At 47.2% G+C, this 19,595-nt stretch overlaps 1 protein-coding gene across 50 annotated transcripts in view; it reads right to left on the reverse strand.

Annotated features, from left to right (window-relative positions):
• LOC127629660 (elastin-like) overlaps positions 1 to 19,595 on the reverse strand; it is a 109,623-nt gene that overhangs the window by 65,310 nt on the left and 24,718 nt on the right. For all 50 annotated transcript variants that reach the window (XM_052106852.1, XM_052106867.1, XM_052106854.1 and 47 more), the window contains exons 4-5: positions 8,730 to 8,807; positions 8,260 to 8,286 (exon numbers count right to left, since the gene is read on the reverse strand). In XM_052106852.1, the coding sequence (XP_051962812.1) occupies positions 8,260 to 8,286; positions 8,730 to 8,807 (105 nt within the window). The remainder of the gene's footprint in view (positions 1 to 8,259; positions 8,287 to 8,729; positions 8,808 to 19,595) is intronic.

Raw genomic sequence — 19,595 nt, forward strand, 5'->3', positions numbered from 1 at the left:
AGCCGAAGGAGGCTTTAGGGGCGAAGGCTTGGAAGGCGCTGGAGGTGGAGCCGAAGGAGGCTTTAGGGGCGAAGGCCTGGAAGGCTCTGGAGGCAGAGCCGGGGGAGGTGGCGCCGTAGGAGGCTTGGGAGGCGGAGCCGCAGGAGGCTCGGGAGGCGAATCTCTAGAAGGCTCTGGAGTCTTAGGGAGCAGAGCCGTAGGAGGCTCAGGTGGTGGAGCCGTGGAAGGCTCGAGAGGCGGAGCCCTAGGAGGCTCTGGAGTCTTTGGGAGCAGAGCCATGAGAGGCTCGGGAGGTGGAGCCGTAGGAGGCTCTGGAGGGGGAGCCGTAGGAGGCTCGGGAGGTGGAGCCGTGGAAGGCTCAAGAGGTGGAGCCCTAGGAAGCTCTGGAGTCTTTGGGAGCAGAGCCATGAGAGGCTCGGGAGGTGGAGCCGTAGGAGGCTCTGGAGGGAGAGCCGTAGGAGGCTCGGGAGGTGGAGCCGTGGAAGGCTCTGGAGGGGGAGCTGTAGGAGGCTCGGGAGGCAGAGCCATAGGAGCCTCTAGTGGCCGAGCCCTGGAAGGCTCGAGGGGCTTGAGGGGGGGAGCCATGAAAGACTCGAGAGACGAAGCCCTGAGAGGCTTGAGAGGAGGAGGAGCCCTGAAAGACTCAAGAGGGGGAGGAGCCCTGAGAGACTCGAGAGGCGAAGCCGTGAGAGGCTTGAGGGGTGGAGCCATGAAAGACTCGAGGGGCAGAGCCCTGAGAGGCGGAGGAGCCCTGAGAGACTCGAGAGGCGAAGCCGTGAGAGGCTGGAGGGGTGGAGCCATGAAAGACTCGAGAGGGGAAGCCCTGAGAGGCGGAGGAGCCCTGAGAGACTCGAGAGGCAAAGCCGTGAGAGGCTTGAGGGGTGGAGCCATGAAAGACTCGAGGGATGGAGCCCTGAAAGACTCGAGAGGCGAAGCCGTGAGAGGCTTGACGGGTGGAGCCATGAAAGACTCGAGGGATGGAGCCCTGAGAGACTCGAGGGGTGAAGCCGTGAGAGGCTTGGAAGGAGGGGGGGCCCTGAGGGACTTGAAGGGTAGCGCTCTGGGAGGCTCGTGAGGAGGAGCCCTGGGAGGCTCGTGAGGAGGGGCCCTTGGAGGCTCGAGAGGAGGAGCCCTGGGAGGCTCGTGAGGCGGAGCCCGGGAGGGCTCTGAGGGGCGAGCAGAGGCTGACAGATCCGTGGTGGACTCTGAGAGTGGAGCAGAGGCCGGCAGAGTCGTGGAAGACTCTGAGGGTGGAGCAGAACCCGGCAGAGCCGTGGAAGACTCTGGGGGCGGAGCAGAACCCGGCAGAGCTGTGGAAGACTCTGGGGCGGAGCAGAACCCGGCAGAGCCGTGGAAGACTCTGGGGCGGAGCAGAGCCGTGGAAGACTCTGGGGGCGGAGCAGAACCCGGCAGAGCCGTGGAAGACTCTGGGGGAACCTCTGCAGTCTTGAGCACAAGACGAGACTGGGGAGAAGGGGCCCTCTTCCTTCTCTGACGTCTTCGGCCAACAGGGGATGTGGCCATGGGGACGGTCGAGGCTACAGGCGCTGGCTCTGGGGCGGTCGAGGCTACAGGCGCTGGCTCGCTGACCGTGGCAGACATGGGCGCTGGCTCGTTGGCCGTGGCAGACCTGGGCGCTGGCTCGTTGGCCGTGGCGGGCATGGGCACTGGCTTGTTGGCCGTGGCGCGCATGGGCGCTGGCTCGTTGGCCGTGGCGGGCAAGGGCGCTGGCTCGTTGGCCGTGGCGGGCATGGGCGCTGGCTCGTTGGCCGTGGCGGGCATGGGCGCTGGCTCTCTGGCCGTGGCAGGCATGGGCGTTGACTCGCTGACCGTGCCAGGCTTCGAGACTGGGGCCGTTACAGGCTTCGGGGCTAGGGCCGTGTAAGGCTTAAAAAAGGGGGCCGTGTAAGGCTTCAAGACGGGGGCCGTGTAAGCCTTCAAGACGGGGGCCGTGGTAGGCTTCAAGACGGGGGCCGTGGTATGGAACGCTGGTTCAGTTTCTGCCTCCCCCACGGTAAACGAGGAACCAGCGTACAGTAGGGCGAGCTCAATAAACTGAGCCAGGTTGAGGGAGCAACGACCACCTGGCATGAATGATGAGGTCAGCTCATTCAGTCCACATCGAAAAATGTCTTTCAGAGCCACCTCATCAAAATTCACCTGGTTAGCCAGGGCACAAAAGTCAGTCACAAAAACCTCCAACGGTTGACTCCCCTGGCGCAACACCAATAGTCGGGCCGCTGGCTCCACAATGTCAAGGGCGGGGTTATGCGCCACACAACCGCTGCCCTGCATAGAAAACCCTTGGTCAGCGTCCAAAGAGCCATAAAACCTCTCTGGGGATGAAGAGCATACGGCGCTCGCGGATGCGTGGAGAGCATCGACGGGCTCAGGGGCAGACACAGGTGAGACAGGGTGAAATAAACCAGACATGGTACATACCTGCTGCCCCTGGGCCATGACGCTTGGTCGAAGTTTCCAAATAGTAGCTCCTCGCTGCATGTGATGTGTATCTCCGCTCTAGTGAGCTGTGCGAATCCTTATGCTGGGCATTGTGACTGTCAACGGTATGAGGTTGGTTATTCTGTAACCAGGACACACACACATAAGACGAGACAGTCACAATGGAAGTCAAAATACTGCTTTTTATTAGTTAAAAAGCAGGCTAAGGTACAGTAGGGAAAATCCAGAGGGAGAATGGTCGAGGAATGCGTAGGGTCAAAGCCGGGAATCAAAGAGAGTAAAGGGGGCAAATCCGGAGAGTAGTCGAGGGAGCGAGGGTCAAAGCCGGGGTAAACAGGATGTATACAAGAGGGGACTAGAGGGAGCAAAAGACAGGGGAACAAGAGGAATAGGGGCTGGCAAGCTAAGAGGGAATCAAAGAGGAGTACAAAACTAGGCTGAGACTAGCGAGGGGCAAAACACGGAATCTAAATACAATAACCAACCCCCAACAAACGAAAGGATAGTGAGTTATATAGGGGCGAGTGCAGGTGTGAACAATGACAGGTGATGAGACGAGTGCAGGTGAAACTAATGTGTGGAGATAGGAAGCGCGTGAGTGCAAGTGGTCATAATGTTCAGGCTGATGAGCGGAAGCGAGCACGCCACGTGAGTGCATGTGTGTCAGAGGTGGGAGATAGTTTACGAGCGAGAGCTCGTAATAGAAAAACCGGCCGTGGAAGCCTGAGGGAGGAAAAAGAGCGTACGAGCTCAAGGGGGCGGAGCGAGGGAGCGGGAAGCGAGCACGCTCACGGAGTGTATGTGTGCGTGCTCGAGGAAGCGGAGATGGGGCAGAAGAAGGGGGTTCGTGACAATCATCGAATTAATATAATGCACAAATTCACAAAAGACTAATTTCATGTTTCCATTATTGATATTTTCCTCCTCCTAATTTATTGCATCCACACTGAATTGAGAAATGAAATACAAGCTTCATCTGTTCCCTGTTATGTATTTACAGGACCTCTATATTTCCTTTGTTATTTATATCTAGCGTCAGAATTGCACACATTTCTGATTCCAACAATTTGTTTTATGGCCAGACGTGTCCCTAAAGTGTGACACTAAAAGGGTTTTCTGTACAAGAACGGAGCTCAGAAGAAAGGACCTCTTGTCTTCAATTTAATCATTCTCTAAAAGTAGAACAATGTTTTGACGATGACCACATTGTGGTAAAAAGCAAAAAAAGGAAATGTTAAGGGACAGTGCTCTTCCAAAGCTGTTGCGCAAGACACTCGCAGAAAACACAAAAGAAAAGGACTGATGAAATGAAGAGTACAACAAATCGACTTGAAACCTTAAAAATGTGCAACTATGACACTGTTTAACGTAAACAAACAAGCATACGTTCAGGAACCAGAATTAACTTTTTGTTGCACATTTGCCCTTCGGCGTCTCTGGAGGGTATTGTCAGAGTCTGGGGACAAGCACAGGCAGTGATGCGTGGCTCCTGAAGGAGTTGGATGCTGTCGCTGTACCCTCGTTCCATGAGGATAAGCCATTATTCACAATCAGAGGCCAGAAGCAAGCAGTTTGAGGACAGGTCTGAGCTCACTAATGAAAAGCATATGTGCTTCACAAGACTCGCTGGCTCTTCCAAGCTCATCTGCTTGGCCCACCCCTTCATTCTCTCCCCAACCACCCCTTGCTCACTTTCAAGTCTCAAACAAACTGGCAAGTGGAATACAAAAACCTGACATACTTTCATGGGGTTGTGTTGTTTGGGTTTTTGTATCGATCAAAACAAAGTCTGGTTGAATATAAAGCAGCTGCCTGTTTAGCCTTTGCAGCTAATGACTAGAATGAATCCAATAAACTCGATTTGAAATGTATTCTCTTCTGACTCTGTCAAATCCTCAACAAACCGTGATGTTTACGACATGAAACTCATGCAGATGCGTAACTAAATCAAATGTCTGTGGTTCGCGTTTCTCATTTAACATCATGCAATCTAACTGTTTGTGACAACAAGTTGCTGTTCACCAAATATTTGCACAAAATGAGCCTTTTTTGTGCAGCAAATGTGAATCCACCTTTGCTCCAGGCACTGCGAATTGTCGATGGTTTCCAAAAGTTACCCTCCCCCGATTTCAACAACTCATCACAACTACGATGACAGGCCTCACAATTAGCTCACATGAGCCAAGTCCATGACTCATATCAGTTGTTTCAGTCATCACATTGCTTTAATTGAAAAATGCAGGAATCTTTTAGCAGGCTAGGTGTGCATAGGGGTCATGGGGCATGGATGTTTTTCAGTACCATCTGCAATGTTTAATACATAATCCAAAAGATATACAATGCACAAAGATGCTTTATAGTACATTAGAAACAATAAATCTTGATGTTATATTATCAGGAACTTATTTGACTCCACACAGTTTGCTAAAGACCAAATTGTCCCGGTTACTAGTGAGGATAGAGTCCCATGGGTTAACCTCCTTGTGGTCGCTATAATGCGTTGTGTGTGGATGTCTTGAAGAATAGCATGACGCCTCCACACGTGCTATGTCTCAGCGGTAACACGCTCAACACACGTGATAAAATGCGTGGATTGACGGTCTCAGATGCTTAGGCAACTGAGATTCCTCCTATGCTGTCTGAATTGAGGCGAGTCATTATGTCACCACAAGGACCTAGAGCACATTGGGAACTGGGCATTCCAAATTGAGAAGAAAAGGGGAGAGCTGCGAATCAGTCTAATCCCCGGAGAGGCGGTGCCGGGCGATCACAGGAAAACAGAGCAACTAGTCTATATAGGTGAGTTAAGTTAGAAGACCGATGACAAACGGCAAGTAGACTGTAGCATTACAACTTGTCAAACAATGGTGTCATGTTCTGTTGCAATAGTACATCAAACATGTCGTTGTGGCAGGGTGGAGGCGGGGCCGGGTCGTGATCATACACACCCGGTCCCTTATCAGGCTAATCAAGGCCGACTGCGGAGGATTGTGGGGGAGAGAGACACACATGACGGACATGTCCGTAAACTATCTCTCTCTCTCTCCCCCACAATCCTCCGCAGTCGGCCTTTATCCCTCTCGGAGGCTTGATTAGCCTGATAAGGGACCGGGTGTGTATGATCACGACCCGGTCCCGCCCTCCGCCCTGCCACAGTCGTTTTATTAACGACGACAGCACCACCACCATGCAAATTGGTGGATTTGGGAGGCAGAAACTGCAGAACCAAGTTTCAATTAACAGCCAGCCTCTCACTAAACATGATTACATTCACAAAATTATATGATTTGATCAGACGGCTAAATAAAATCGTACTATGTACATACTGTATATCGTAAAGGAACTATTGAAATTTGTTTTTTTTTCTTTGCCACCGACACATTTATCTTGAAAACTGGGGGCTTTAAGACTTTAAGGCATGATTTTCTACAAAGCTGCTTTGAAACGATGTGCATTGTGAGAAGTAATATTAAAATTAAAATTACTTGAATGTAGACAAATCAATTGTTCCCAGGAAAAACATGAAAATTGTGAGTTTTTCTCATAACTATCTTCTGATAAATGCAGTGTTGTTGTTTAAGTTATTTCATTATTGAGCTCTGCTTGATGTTGTCATATGGTCAGTTGTGTCACTTAAGATTTAAAATACATTTATGTCAAATTCTTGAAAAAGTTTCAGTGAAAACAATTTGTGGGCACCATTTTTTTTTATATAATCATATCGTGAGGCTTATGCATCGTATCCTATCATATCGTGAAATTTGTGTATCGTTACATGCCTAGAACCAATATGCTGAAATTTGGACAAGTACCACCATACAACGATTCATGTCCCAAAAACATTGCAGCTGTGTAAAAAAGTAATTAAAAGAACACTTTTTTTCTTACGGTTTCACATTCCCAGGACTGTAGTTCAAGCTTCGCCAACTGGGGGGCAATTTGACTATTTGTCTGATTTGAGAACAATAGCATGTGAGCTCCTTGGCAATCCAACCCATGACACTGGCATTCCAAGAAAAATGCTCTTTCAGTTAGGAGCTACAGGAACGCAGGCCATCCACTAAACTGAAGGCATACACTGAGCTCTTTCAAATACAGCCTTGCATCCAATCTAATCTCAAACACAGTTTTATATAAGGTTTCAGTTCATGCTAGCTGGTGTGTTAAACACAAAGAGAGAGCATCAGGTAAATGTGCAGGCTATGTTGTCTATGTCCCTTCAGAAACGTTCAGTATTTTTACCTAAAAGACTAATTAGAAAATCAGTCTTCGAAAGATTAGACAATTATCTCCTACTTCACTCCAAAAATGACAGCCAAAGACAACTTCCACTGCAAAATCTGATATCAGGGAGTTTATAAGCTCTTTCAGAGTGAAAAGGTCTTTCTCAGAGGAGCCAGCGAGCTGCTCCAAAGTTTATCGAGGCCAGCTACATTTGTTTAATTCCTTATCTCTCCAAACATATCGCTGGGCCCAGATGGAATCTCCACGGCTTTAGGAAATTCAATTATACCTGAATGGTGCTAATGTACCAATACTGCTTGATTTGACAGAGAAAGCAACAATATTTATTCTACGGTATCAGAGTGGGTTCAGTTGTGCACTTAGGAGCCAAGGTTTCCACTTATTGTATTGCCCATGTTCCAATAACACAATCACCGTTGATGCTCCATTGTTTGAGTAGCGCTGATGTAAGTTTACACTTATTTATTGAGCCCAAGGATGAAGGTGCTGGACAGAAAATGATCAAGTCCCACACACATTTGCAGGCAAGGATATCCAAGAGTATGTCTAAAGCTGGAGAGCCAGCAGATATGAAAACGGTATAGAAGAAATATGTCAATAATCTTGGACATTTAAAACAATGTAGAAATAGCCCCAGCACCCATCTCAAACAGACACAGATGTTAATGTACATGGGCCATAGTCCCTTTCAATTCCAAATGTCTAATGGTTCTTTTGTTCCTGGTTCTCTTGAAATGTGATTTGACTTTTTGCAACCAGAATCACATAATTACATTTTACATTTACATTTATGCATTTGGCAGATGCTTTTATACAAAGCGACTTACAGTCTCTTATTACTAGGACAATCCTAGTAATAAAGACACAATGGTGGTGGCCATGGGGATCGAACCAGCGACCTGGTTCTGATTACCAGTTATGTGCTTTAGCCCATTCCTGCCACACCACTCCAGTTTAATTGGCTTGTTGTACGTATTGCGGCAATTTTCTAGTGACACTAAAGGGGCTACAACAATGACTTTTATTCATTTTCACACAAATCACAAGTTAAATGGAAGATTATCAATTCATAAACACTTTTCGCCCTGTTCCTCACACAATGCTCTTATGACAGCTAATATGTTTTCTATAGCACATGACTCGGTTTAATGTTCGCATTACATAACCAACTACATTTACAAGCTTGTTCGAGTGTGATCAAATTGTGCGGTAGCTCAACGGATAGAGCGTTGCACTTGTGATGTATAGGACTAAGTGTGCGAGTCCACACGTGAGCCCAAAGTGTCATAGAAGCACCACAAAATTATGAGGTTGTGTTTTTCATCTCACAATTGCTTTTCTGACACTAACTGTTAGGTTTAGATTTAGGGTAGGGAGGTTGGTTTTGTTGGTTTTAAACTCGATAGAGCATTAACCTTAAAAACCTCATCTGTTTGGGAGAATATTTAACTTGTATTTAGCACCACACAGTGGACATTTTTTCAGAAATGTAGCCACAGTATGTCATATGAGAACAGGCTGAAGTTTTGGCAAAATGTTGAGTGTGCTTACCTGGTTTAGGAGGTTTTCCACCAGCTCCTAATATAATAATAATAATAATAATAAGAAAGCATGTTTAATATTCCTTTAACCCTTAAAATATAATGATATACATTACATATACATTGCCATTTAGAAATTCTATCATGATATATTAATGTTATTATTCACTGTTCATAAGAGAATAGGGGCATAATTCTATAAAAATGGATGAGGTAAAGGGGGTGGAATAATATCCTAGGTCACTAAAAACCAGAGGTGTGCATTTAAGGATTATATGGTATGGACACAGTACTTTTTTGAGAAGGTATTGAGATGAATTTCACCACATTTTACTACATCTAGCATAGCATATAAGCATGTTATGGTTAAGAAACACTGCAAAAAAGACTTAATTTTTTTTTTATTGATTTACTAACTACATATACTTGAGTTATTTACTCTAATCGCATACTAATGGGATGATGTGAATGAGCACTTACCAGTTCCATAACCTCCAGTCCCGAAACCACCTGTCTGCGCACCTGTGCCCAAAGCCCCACCAGCCCCTCCATATCCACCTGTAATAGAAGAGCCCATCAGCATTTAACACCTCAATATCAAACACTTCACCTGTGCCCGCTCTAATAGCAAATATTACACATGCATGGCTCATTTGCACATGGTAAGATGTAACTGACTGGCACACAGCTGGACTTTGACTTTAATGTGTGTGTTATAATATGATAACTCTGCAGGACAGTTCACTCTTGCAGTCGTAAACACACTTGACTGAAGCTGTTGTGTTCCAGAGCTATTATCAAAACAATGGTGTCATCATTGCTGAAAACAAAGTTTAAAATATGTTTTATAAGGTGGATAGAAGAAACCAGGGTTCCCCTTCTGTCGCTCTCTCCACGTTGTGTCGGAGAAGCGACACTAGGGGTCTCTCTTGAGCACCGATATTCACCTCTAATCTATTGAAAAGGGCCAATGGGAGTTGGCAGTCAGTATTTGCATACCCCGCCCCCGGACATACGGGTATTTAAGTGGGGCAAATACGGGAGTTCATTCAGAAAATTTCTTCGGAGCCGATGGTCTGTCTGCAGTTGCTGCGAGTTTACACACCACTATAAAACGTTCCTGTTTCCTCTGACGATCTGCATGCTGTTGGATCTTGACGGCGCACAACAGCGGCTTTCTCCTTCACTTTGCATGGCGTGCATTGTTGCCCCTGAGCGCTTCGACAGCGCAGACACACATACACACTGTGTATATTAAAAGAGTTATTTTCCTTAAAAGAGTAAATTTCTCTAAAAGACCAAACACAGCGGCGTTGAACGTCCTTTTCAGGACGCGTCTTTCTGAAGATGCCTTTCCGCCCCTGTGTAGTTTTTGGAGGCGGTGATTTCTCCCCACCTCTGACGGTCATAAAAACCGCCTGCCGTACCTGGGTTGTGAAACACACAGGCAGCGTTTTTTATGAATGGTCTATGTTTTCAGTACGAAAACATAGCCATGACAGCATTGTGGTCATAGGCTTTCTCTTGTAGTGAGAGAGAGCCGCTTCAGCCGCCCCCCGCGCCTCGCCTCCTTCCCACAGGATTGAGGCAGGCGCCGCGGGCGATGAAAACGATCTGCGGTCAATGACAGGCGCCGCGAGCGATTAAGATGATCCCGGGATAATGGCGGGCTGCGTTTCGCCGGGTAAAAACTGCTCGAAACCCCCCGCCCCCCCTGCACGCTTGCTTGCTCCCCTCACGAGCTTGGGATAAGCGCGGTCCGCCTAACGGCCGGCCGCCCGGTCCCTGGAGCTCCCGGACATTGGATGACAACATCACCGCTGCATCGGAGAGCGTCACAGCGGCATCGGATGCTGATAACTCGCCTGGGCCGCCACCTACGGGTCTGCTTGCCCAGTCTGAGCCTGACGCACGGAGATCCGCTATGCTTCCCCGGGCTTGATGATTCATGGGCTGGTGCGCCGCCCACAGCCGCGCCCCTCCTTCCCGGACGTGCAAGACGAGCGGAGCGAGCCAAGCTTCCTCGCTCCTCCGCTCTCACTACCCTCGGCGGTAGAACGGTCCCAGACCGCTCCCCCCTGCATGCCATGGCCCCTCCCTGCAAGTCCACCGGGCCAAGGCACTTCAAGATTTGCACTTGGGTAGTCCTGTTCTTGGCGTGCTGCAGGAACTGCACTCGAGAGGCGATGTCCACCCTCGTGGTCCAGAAACATAACAAATGGACTGGATCTGGTCGTAGTACAAGAGGTAGACAAAGCACGCTTTCTCAAAACTCTCCAGTCTCCCAGCTCCATTCGGCGACACCACCTGACGACTCCACCCAGCGGTCCTCAGTGGTGAAGAAACAGACGGAGGCCAGGTCACACGTCCTGCCCCGCCGCAAACCTGCCGCCAGGGGCCATGCCCTGTCTGCTCGCCGAGGGCGTCCTCCTGCGGCTTTCAAGGAAGAAAGGAAGTGGTGCTCCGCCTCAACGAACGAGAGCGGGCCTAGCTCTCAGCCCTGCATTGAGCTCCCCGCAGAAAGAGGACGCCCCCTCGTCTCACGTACCCCCTCGAGGACCCGGAAGGCGCTCCTGAGACAACCGACCCAGAGACCGAGACGTTAACTCCGGAGGTGGTAAGACCTCTCCGTTCCCCGGTGGAGGGCCGGGAGGAGAATCCTTTGTTTTTACATTTTCCACATTCTCAATAATAGAGCTATTTCCTTTGCCTCTGGGTCACCTGGCCCGCAGCACCACAATGGGGGCGTACATAAATCGCCAAGGCGGCGTACGCTCCCACCACATGTCACAACTCGCCCGCCGTCTCCTCCTATGGAGCCAGCAGCGACTCAAGTCGCTGCGCGCCACTCACATCCCCGGCAAGCTCAACGTCGTAGCGGACGCGCTATCACGACAACGCCTGCCCGGCGGGAGTGGAGGCTTCACCCCAGTCGGTCCAGCTGATTTGGGAACGGTTCGGCAAGGCCCAGGTAGACCTGTTTGCCTCCCAGGAAACCTCCCACTGCCCGCTCTGGTACGCCCTAACAGAGGCTCCCTCGGGACAGACGCGCTGGCACACAGCTGGCCCTCGGGGCTGCGCAAGTACGCATTTCCCCAGTGAGCCTTCTTGCACCGGTGCTGTGCAAGGTCAGGGAGGACGAGGAGCAAGTCACGTTAGTGGCCCCCTACTGGCCCACTCGGACTTGGTTCTCGGAACTCAGGCTTCTCGCGACAGCTCCTCCCTGGCGAATTCCCCTGAGAAAGGACCTCCTCTCTCAGGGACGGGCACGCTCTGGCACCCGCGCCCAGACCTCTGGAACCTCCACGCCTGGTCCCTGGACGGACGCGGAAGAGCTAGCCGGCTTACCGCGACCGTTGTGAATACAATCAACCAAGCCAGAGCCCCTTCTACCAGGCACCTTCACGCCCTAAAGTGGTGCTTGTTTGCAGATTGGTGTTCTTCCCGAACTGAAGACCCGCAGAGATGCGCTATCAAGTCAGTGCTCCTGTTCCTACAGGAGAGGCTGGACAGGAGGCTGTCCCCGTCCACCCTCAAGGTGTATGTTGCCGCCATTGCCGCCCACCACGATCCTGTAGACGGCAAGTCTTTGGGCAAGCACGACCTGATCCTCAGGTTCCTGAGAGGCGCCCGGAGGTTGAATCCCTCCCGGCCAGGCCTAGTTCCCTCCTGGGATCTCTCGGTAGTCTTGGCAGGACTCCAGAGACCTCCCTTCGAGCCGCTCGAATCAGTTGGACTCAGGGCCCTCTCTCTTAAGACGGCCCTGCTGATCGCGTTCGCCTCCATCAAGAGGGTCGGGGACCTGCAAGCGTTCTCTGTCAGCGACACTTGCCTGGAGTTCGGTCCGGCAGATCCGTCTGTGATCCTAAGACCGCGACCGGGCTATGTGCCCAAGGTTCCTATCACTGCATTCCGAGATCAGGTAGTGAACCTGCAAGCGCTGTCCCGGGAGGAGGCAGACCCAGCCCTTTCGTTGCTGTGTCCAGTGCGCGCCCTGCTCATTTACCTGGACCGCACACAGAGCACCAGACGCTCTGAGCAGCTCTTTGTCTGCTTTGGGGGACGGCAGAAAGGGAATGCCGTCTCCAAACAGAGGCTCGCCCACTGGGTTGTCGATGCCATCACACTGGCTTATCACATCCAGGCCGTGCCCCTACCCTTGCGGGTCCGAGCTCACTCAACAAGGGGTGTTGCGTCCTCGTGGGCACTGGCCAAGGGCACCTCCCTAGCAGACATCTGTAGAGCCACACCCAACACCTTCGCAAGGTTTTACAACCTCCGCATTGAGTCGGTTGCGTCTCGTGTTTTCTCAGGTCCGAGCCCATAGAACTCGGTAACACGTAGACCGACCGGCCGGGTGGATCGCTTGCGCCCAGTGCCCTTTTCCTGACGTCAAGGTAAAGTAGTGCGCCTTCTTCCCAGGGCGCCCCACTCCGAGTCGGGACCCTGGTCGATTCCTCCCCAGCCCTCCGGGTCTGCGGTTCAGCGGAGGAACTCGCCGACTCAAGCCACTGCGGGTACCCTGGTGGCCACCCTGTACTGGTATAGGGGCTCTACAGGTAAAATAAGAAGGCCTCCTGTTCGGACTCCCCCTGTGTGTAATTCCACGGTTCTGTCCCTTACTGAGCGGACCCCGTGTCTCCCTTAGGCAGTTACAGCTGCCCGGTCGCCATGCTGTAGCAACTCCCCCTTCGAGGCTGGATCTACCACCGCGCCATACTTTCCACACGAGCCCTAAGGCGGCTGTGTGGCGTGTCTACCACTTTTCCTCCCCAAGAAAAAGGGCAGGTGTGGTCTCCGCGAGGGTCTGGGTAAGACCCCTTCCCTATATGCGTGTAAGGGCCCGGCCGTGATTGCTCTATGCGAGAAACATAGAGAGAAAAGAGGCCCAGCCAGGCTGGCCCGTTCCCATGTTGGCAAACATCGCCTTGTTCCCCTCCCAGGGTAACTAGAAGGATTCCGATGTTCTTATGGGGCATTGGGGAAGGGTACGTGCAGCCAGGTACAGACGATGCGCGGCACTGGATGAAATCCCTGCCCGCCTCTGTATCGGCGGTTCACGTACACGGTTCAGCGCATGGCAAGATTGGAATGGGTCCCCTAGTGTCGCTTCTCCGACACAACGTGGAGAGAGCGACAGAAGGGGAACGTTTGGTTACGTATGTAACCTCCGTTCCCCGAGGGAGGGAACGACACATTGTGTCTTTCCTCTGCCATGTCGCTGAACTGAGCCACTGTTGTGGCCGGACCATTTCCGGCTCCTCAGAAAAATCCTGAATGAACTCCCGTATTTGCCCCGCTTAAATACCCGTATGTCTGGGGGCGGGGTATGCAAATACTGACTGCCAACTCCCATTGGCCCTTTTCAATAGATCAGAGGTGAATATCGGCGCTCAAGAGAGACCCCTAGTGTCGCTTCTCCGACACAACGTGTCGTTCCCTCCCTCGGGGAACGGAGGTTACATACGTAACCAAACGCTAGTTGTCACACCACTTACCTACAGAGAATATTTCTCAGGGTACGTTTGCTTTTAAAAGGCCATTTCTGTACAGGCAAACACTAAACCAGGGCTAGTCAACTGGCTAGTCAACTGCCGGCCCAAGGGCCAAATCCGGCACATAAAAAATATAAAAATCAAGCTCTGAAGAAAGTTAGTAATGTTATTGGTTTTGTGAATTGTTTTCTGAGGTTTGCTACCAAACCTTGCTGTTGAGCAGATGGATGAATTTAATAAAAATCATATTTAATATTTACTCAGATTCCAATATTTTTACTTCATTATTATTATCATTATTAATCCTGTTTTTGTGGTTTTTATTGTAATTAATAGTTGCCTAACATCAACAACAATAATTCATCAAATAGGGAGTAGAAATTCATAGATAGTATTTAAACATGAAGGCAAATGTAGAAATAAATGACGTACACATATTATTACAAAAGCCTTTTGTTTATATATATATATATATATATATATATATATATATATATATATATATATATGTAGGCCGAGATCTTGTATTGATGACGGGGAGAGTCAAGTCACTCCATAAAGTCCTCCAGCACATCCCAAAGACCTGGTCATTCAGTACATTCAGGTAGTCAACTGACAGTTTTTTGCCTCATAATGTTGCTGAGACTCGACCTGACCAATTGAACCAATCCCAGATTAAAACATGGCCTCCAGAGGCTGGTACAGTGGGCACTATCCATGACGGGTGCATCGCTTCATGCACTTCCCTTCTCACCTTGACGCGCACATCGCTTTGGGAAAAGCTAAATCAGGACTCATCTGGACTTTATCCATTGCTCCACAGTCCAAACTTTATGCTCCCTAGCAAATTGAAGTATTTTTTTTTTCGATTAGCCTCACTAACAAGTGGATTTCTTGTGGCCACACAACTGTTTAGTCCCAATTCTGTAAGTTCTCATTGCATTGTGCATGTGGAAATGCTCTTAATTACACTAATTAACTATTTTACACTATTAAACATAGACTACGCAGCGTGAGTTTAGAGACTGCTGCGTCTTTGTTTTCACAGAGACGTGGCTCAGCCAGAGTTCGGACACTGCCATTCAGCTAGACGGGCTCGCCTTGTTTCGTGCCGACAGAAATGCAGCTCTGTGCGGTAAGACTCATGGTGGTGGCTTGTGTGTTTATGTCTCTAGTTACTGCTCATCGCTGGTGGAGCTTGTGACTGTTAGATGCAGACCTTTTTATTTACCACGGGAATTCACCACTGTCATTATAACCAGAGTTTACATTCCCCCCAGCGCTAACGCTAAGGAAGCGCTCTGTGAACTGTATGGGGCTTTTAGCAAACTGCTGAACACTCACCCTGACGGACTGTTTATTGTCGCCAGAGATTTCAACCATGCGAATCTCAAGACAGTGCTCCCTAAATTCCATCAGTATGTAGACTTTGCAACGAGAGGGGTGAACACGCTTGATCTTGTTTACACAAACATCCCAGGCGTGTACCCCCACCTCGGCTACTCTGTTATGTTAACTCCAGCATGCAGACCGCTCGTCAGATGCACAAAACCGCTCCAGAAGCAGGTGAAATCCTGGCCAGCAGGAGCCATCTCTGCTCTTCAGGACTGTTTTGAGTGTACTGACTGGCACATGTTCAGGGAGGCTGCGACATATGGCGATTCTACCAACTTGGAGGAATACACAGCATCAGTGACCAGCTACCTCAGCAAGTGCATTGATGATGTCACCTTCTCCAAGACCATCACCACACACCCCAACCAGAAGCCGTGGATGACTGCGGAGGTGCGTGCGCTGCTGAGGACCCGAAACTCCGCCTTCAGAACAGGCGATAAGGCTGCCATAAGAACAGCGAGGGCCAAACTGTCCCGGGCCATCAGAGAGGCAAAGCACGCACACGAGAATCCACAGTCACTTACAGGACACTTGGTATTGGAGGAGGAAGTGTGGGCTAAGAATCTTAGAAATGTCAAGTCCACAACTAGAGATGCAAGTGTTCGCCTTATGCAATTCAAGGTTTCACATAGATTCTATTGGACCCCCTCTAGATTGTATTGGCTTGGTCTTAAAGACACACCCACCTGCTGGCGATGCCAGTCGGAGGATGGAGACACAAACCATGTGATGTCTTTTGTTTTTCCCCAGACTCTGTAGATGGGGGTGGTCATCAATGTGGGGAATAAACATGTGGAGGATTGGGTCCTAACTCGCCTTATGGTCACCAGACAGATGAATTTGAGGGGTTGGAAGTCGGTTGGAGTGCCTCCATTTCAGGAGTGGTGCTCGGAGATGGGGAGGGTGGCGACCCTAGAAGAAGGGTCATATATAGAAGACTAGGGAATTTGGATTTTTTTGTTGGGAAATGGGCTAGATACTTTGTGTTCTTGGGGTGGAATATTGGAGAGAGAGGGGTTGTTGTTAATGTGTGTGATTTTTATATATATATTTTTTTATTAGTGGTTTGGTTCTTGTTTTTGTTATCTTTTATACATGCTCATGTATGACCACAGGGGTGTTTGTTGAGGGTCGCAACCATGAGGAGGTTACCCCATGTGACTCTAACGTCCGTAGCAACTGGGCCAATTTGGTTGCTTAGGAGACCTGGCTGGAGTTACTCAGCATGCCCTGGATTCAAACTCACAACTCCAGGGGTGGTAGTCAATACTCACTGAACTACCCAGACCCCTCGTCTAAAATATTTTGTTTCTGTTCAGCAGATGAAAGAATGTCATACACATCCGGGATACATATACTTTACCCCAATTCACTGTTAAACATATACAAATTATTTGTATTTTTAGCTATCGGGTTTGGTTTGGTGCGAAATCACTGGCTTGTGACGTACATCCTTGCGTCATTACATCATGTCCGCACACACAGGAAACAAGTACCGGCTGTCTAGTGTTCCAGCTGGAGAAACAAACTACACTGTTCAACTCAGTTCAGTCACACTCACACAGTTCAGGACAGCATCGCTGCAGTGTTCATGATGTTTATCTCTTATCCATTTGGTGAAATTCTTCACCTGCTATAATGCTTGCATATGTTTTCTGATCGTGATGGATCTAAGTTGTCTGGTGAAGTTACTGTGACATGTTTAATATGTATGACTTCTGAAATTGACTTCTTGTAATTGTTATAATGCATATTATTTTCATGTTTAATAAAGTATATTTTATCCCCATCATTAATTAATCTTCATTTGATGTTTTTAGTTTAGTGTTAATATGTGCATTCATAGACATACTATTGTAGTATTACGGTGTTATGGATCAACTGAGGATGTGCGTGTGCATGTGAATCATTTACTTGCCTTTTGAGCAGATTCGTTCAATGTGAATTGTCAATGAGTAAAGAAAAGACGTTTTGCATATTATAAAATAATTGTTGGTATCATTATTAACCCGCTTTGTTTCATTGATGTCTGTTACAATAAATATGACAATTTTAAGAGAGATTTTAATGGTTTCACCGGGTAACATCTGGTTTCCCGTGTTAACGTGGGACATTGGTTTGAATGGGGATTGGCAATTACACTGGTCAAGAGCAGAAAATCACAAAAGGAATTCTTTTATGCTGTTCAACACTAAAGCAAAATTATTATTATTATTAAAAAATTATAATAGTTTTATAAGTTTAAGAAAATGATTGTTTGTGAATAATAGAAAGCCGGTTAGTCTAGCAGCAGTATGATCGTAACCATACAAATAGACTTGGGTTCAATTCCCCAGTAAACATCTGTCAATTAAATTAAATTGATATAATAATATCCTTTACTTTTCAAAGGTTCTGTTCATGACCATGTTGTATATTTATGATTACCCATGACACTGCCAAAAGATGATCTTTCAGAAGTGACGTTTTGTTTTTGTGTGGAGACAATGATTGTTCTCACTCTGAGAAAGCTTGAGAAACATCTTCAGAAACAATGATTTTGTTTGTTTGGAAAAATCTTAAGATCTTAAGATTTTATCTTAAATCAATTGTTTGACCATTTAAAAAAAGCCTGTAAACTATTGACAGTGGAGTTCATCATTTTCTTCTCAGTAATTCAACCATTCTCAGAAGAGTCAGTTGGTTACACTGTGATTACCGACTGTCAGATTTGGTTAATATTTTGATACAAAATAAAAATGATTTGTGTTTTACAAAATAGTTTTCAATAGACCTATTAAAAGTACATCAAAGATACAATAGCACTTGATGAAACATGATTTGAACCCGGGTCATTGAGAGATATATCAGTGTGGCTCCAGTTCAAACTAACAGATCACTTTGTTCATTTTCAATGGTAGGCATAAGTTACTAACTATCATAGCTAATAAAGCCATTATTCATTATAAAGAAAAACAAAAAAGCAATTCAAAGTATATTATTGATACACATCAGCCTATGCTCTTTTAGTGTTGTATATAAAATTATTCCACTTGCAAGTTACTGCTCTTGACCAGTGTAATCACCAGTTCTCATTCAAACCAATGTCCCACGTCAACATGGGAAACCAGATATTACTCGGTGAAACCGTTAAAATACATTTTAACTGTGTCAAACTCATTAGAACAGATATCAATAAAACAACTCTGTTTAATAATGATACCAGATCTTTTCTTTCTTTACTCATTGACAATTCACATTGAACGAATCTGCAGAAAATGCAAGAAAAATGATTCACATGCACATCCCAGTTAACACGACCCCAGTTTATCGACAACACCAGTACAATATAATATACAAATAATGAAGTCTTCCTTTGAACTCGTATCACCTTTTAGATTGATGTGTAGTACAATACAAACATTACTAGTAGATAAAACACTTGAAAAATGATATTAAAATATACTGGTAGGGATTGAGGTGATGGAGTCCCCTGTTCTTTATGTAAAAGTGCTTTGAGTGTAGTGTCAGAAAAGCACTATAAGTGTGAAATTAATTCATTCAAAATATGAATAAGAGTGTTTTTATCTTCATCAAAGCAAGTAATAATTCCATTTCAAATGTTTAATTGTATAACATTATATCAACATTAAAATATCACGTTATGACTCCGGCTCCAGTCACGATCACGTCCAGGTAAGCTGAAATCATGAGATTCATCTGTCAGAAGAGCAGTTCCGAAACACAAATCACCTTTAGTGTTCTTCTCCAAATTATTTGCCATTTTAACTTTCAACCACAGATGTCGCTGGAGAGCACAACGTTACATAGTGCAGCTTTATCTAATAATTAAATAACCTTAAAAAATAACAGTTAAAATAATTTTTGTAAAAAGAAGGAAAAAAGCTTTGTTTACTATTTAAACCATTTAAACCATATTCTAATACTTATTTTGAAAGTTTCCGTTTTACTGCTGAATTTATTTTTTTCAAAGTAGGCTATACCTTTTTCCCAACTCTGCTTATCGTTTTTCCAGCTGAAGTGCTTGATTTTCTCAAAAACATTAATACCATCTAACGTGAATGGTTGGACAGTTTTTTTTTTAAATGAGATCTATACTTTAGGTTTCATAATTTAGTATTGCATCGGTAAATCGTGTTCAGTTGATAACATATGGTCAATGCTAATGCTGTTAAACCCATAAATAAAAATATCGCGGGCAGGTGGGAAAAATAGAAAAAGACGTATAGCTTGCTAATCTGTACTACAGGGCACTTTAACTACTTTCTTGCAGAGTCCAAATTATCCAGATGAAATGCATGAAATCCTGTTGCATGTGTCATTGAGCATTGTTAAACTCACCGCTGAGTGCTGTGGCTCGTGCCTATGAACGCTGAGTTTTGCACAGAGAGCATTCTGGTATTTCAGATAGTGAGGCAATTGTATCAAAAATTTAGGAGGGCCAGACAAAGATGAT

The sequence above is a fragment of the Xyrauchen texanus genome, chromosome 36 (assembly GCF_025860055.1).
Source record: "Xyrauchen texanus isolate HMW12.3.18 chromosome 36, RBS_HiC_50CHRs, whole genome shotgun sequence".
Taxonomy (NCBI): domain Eukaryota; kingdom Metazoa; phylum Chordata; class Actinopteri; order Cypriniformes; family Catostomidae; genus Xyrauchen; species Xyrauchen texanus.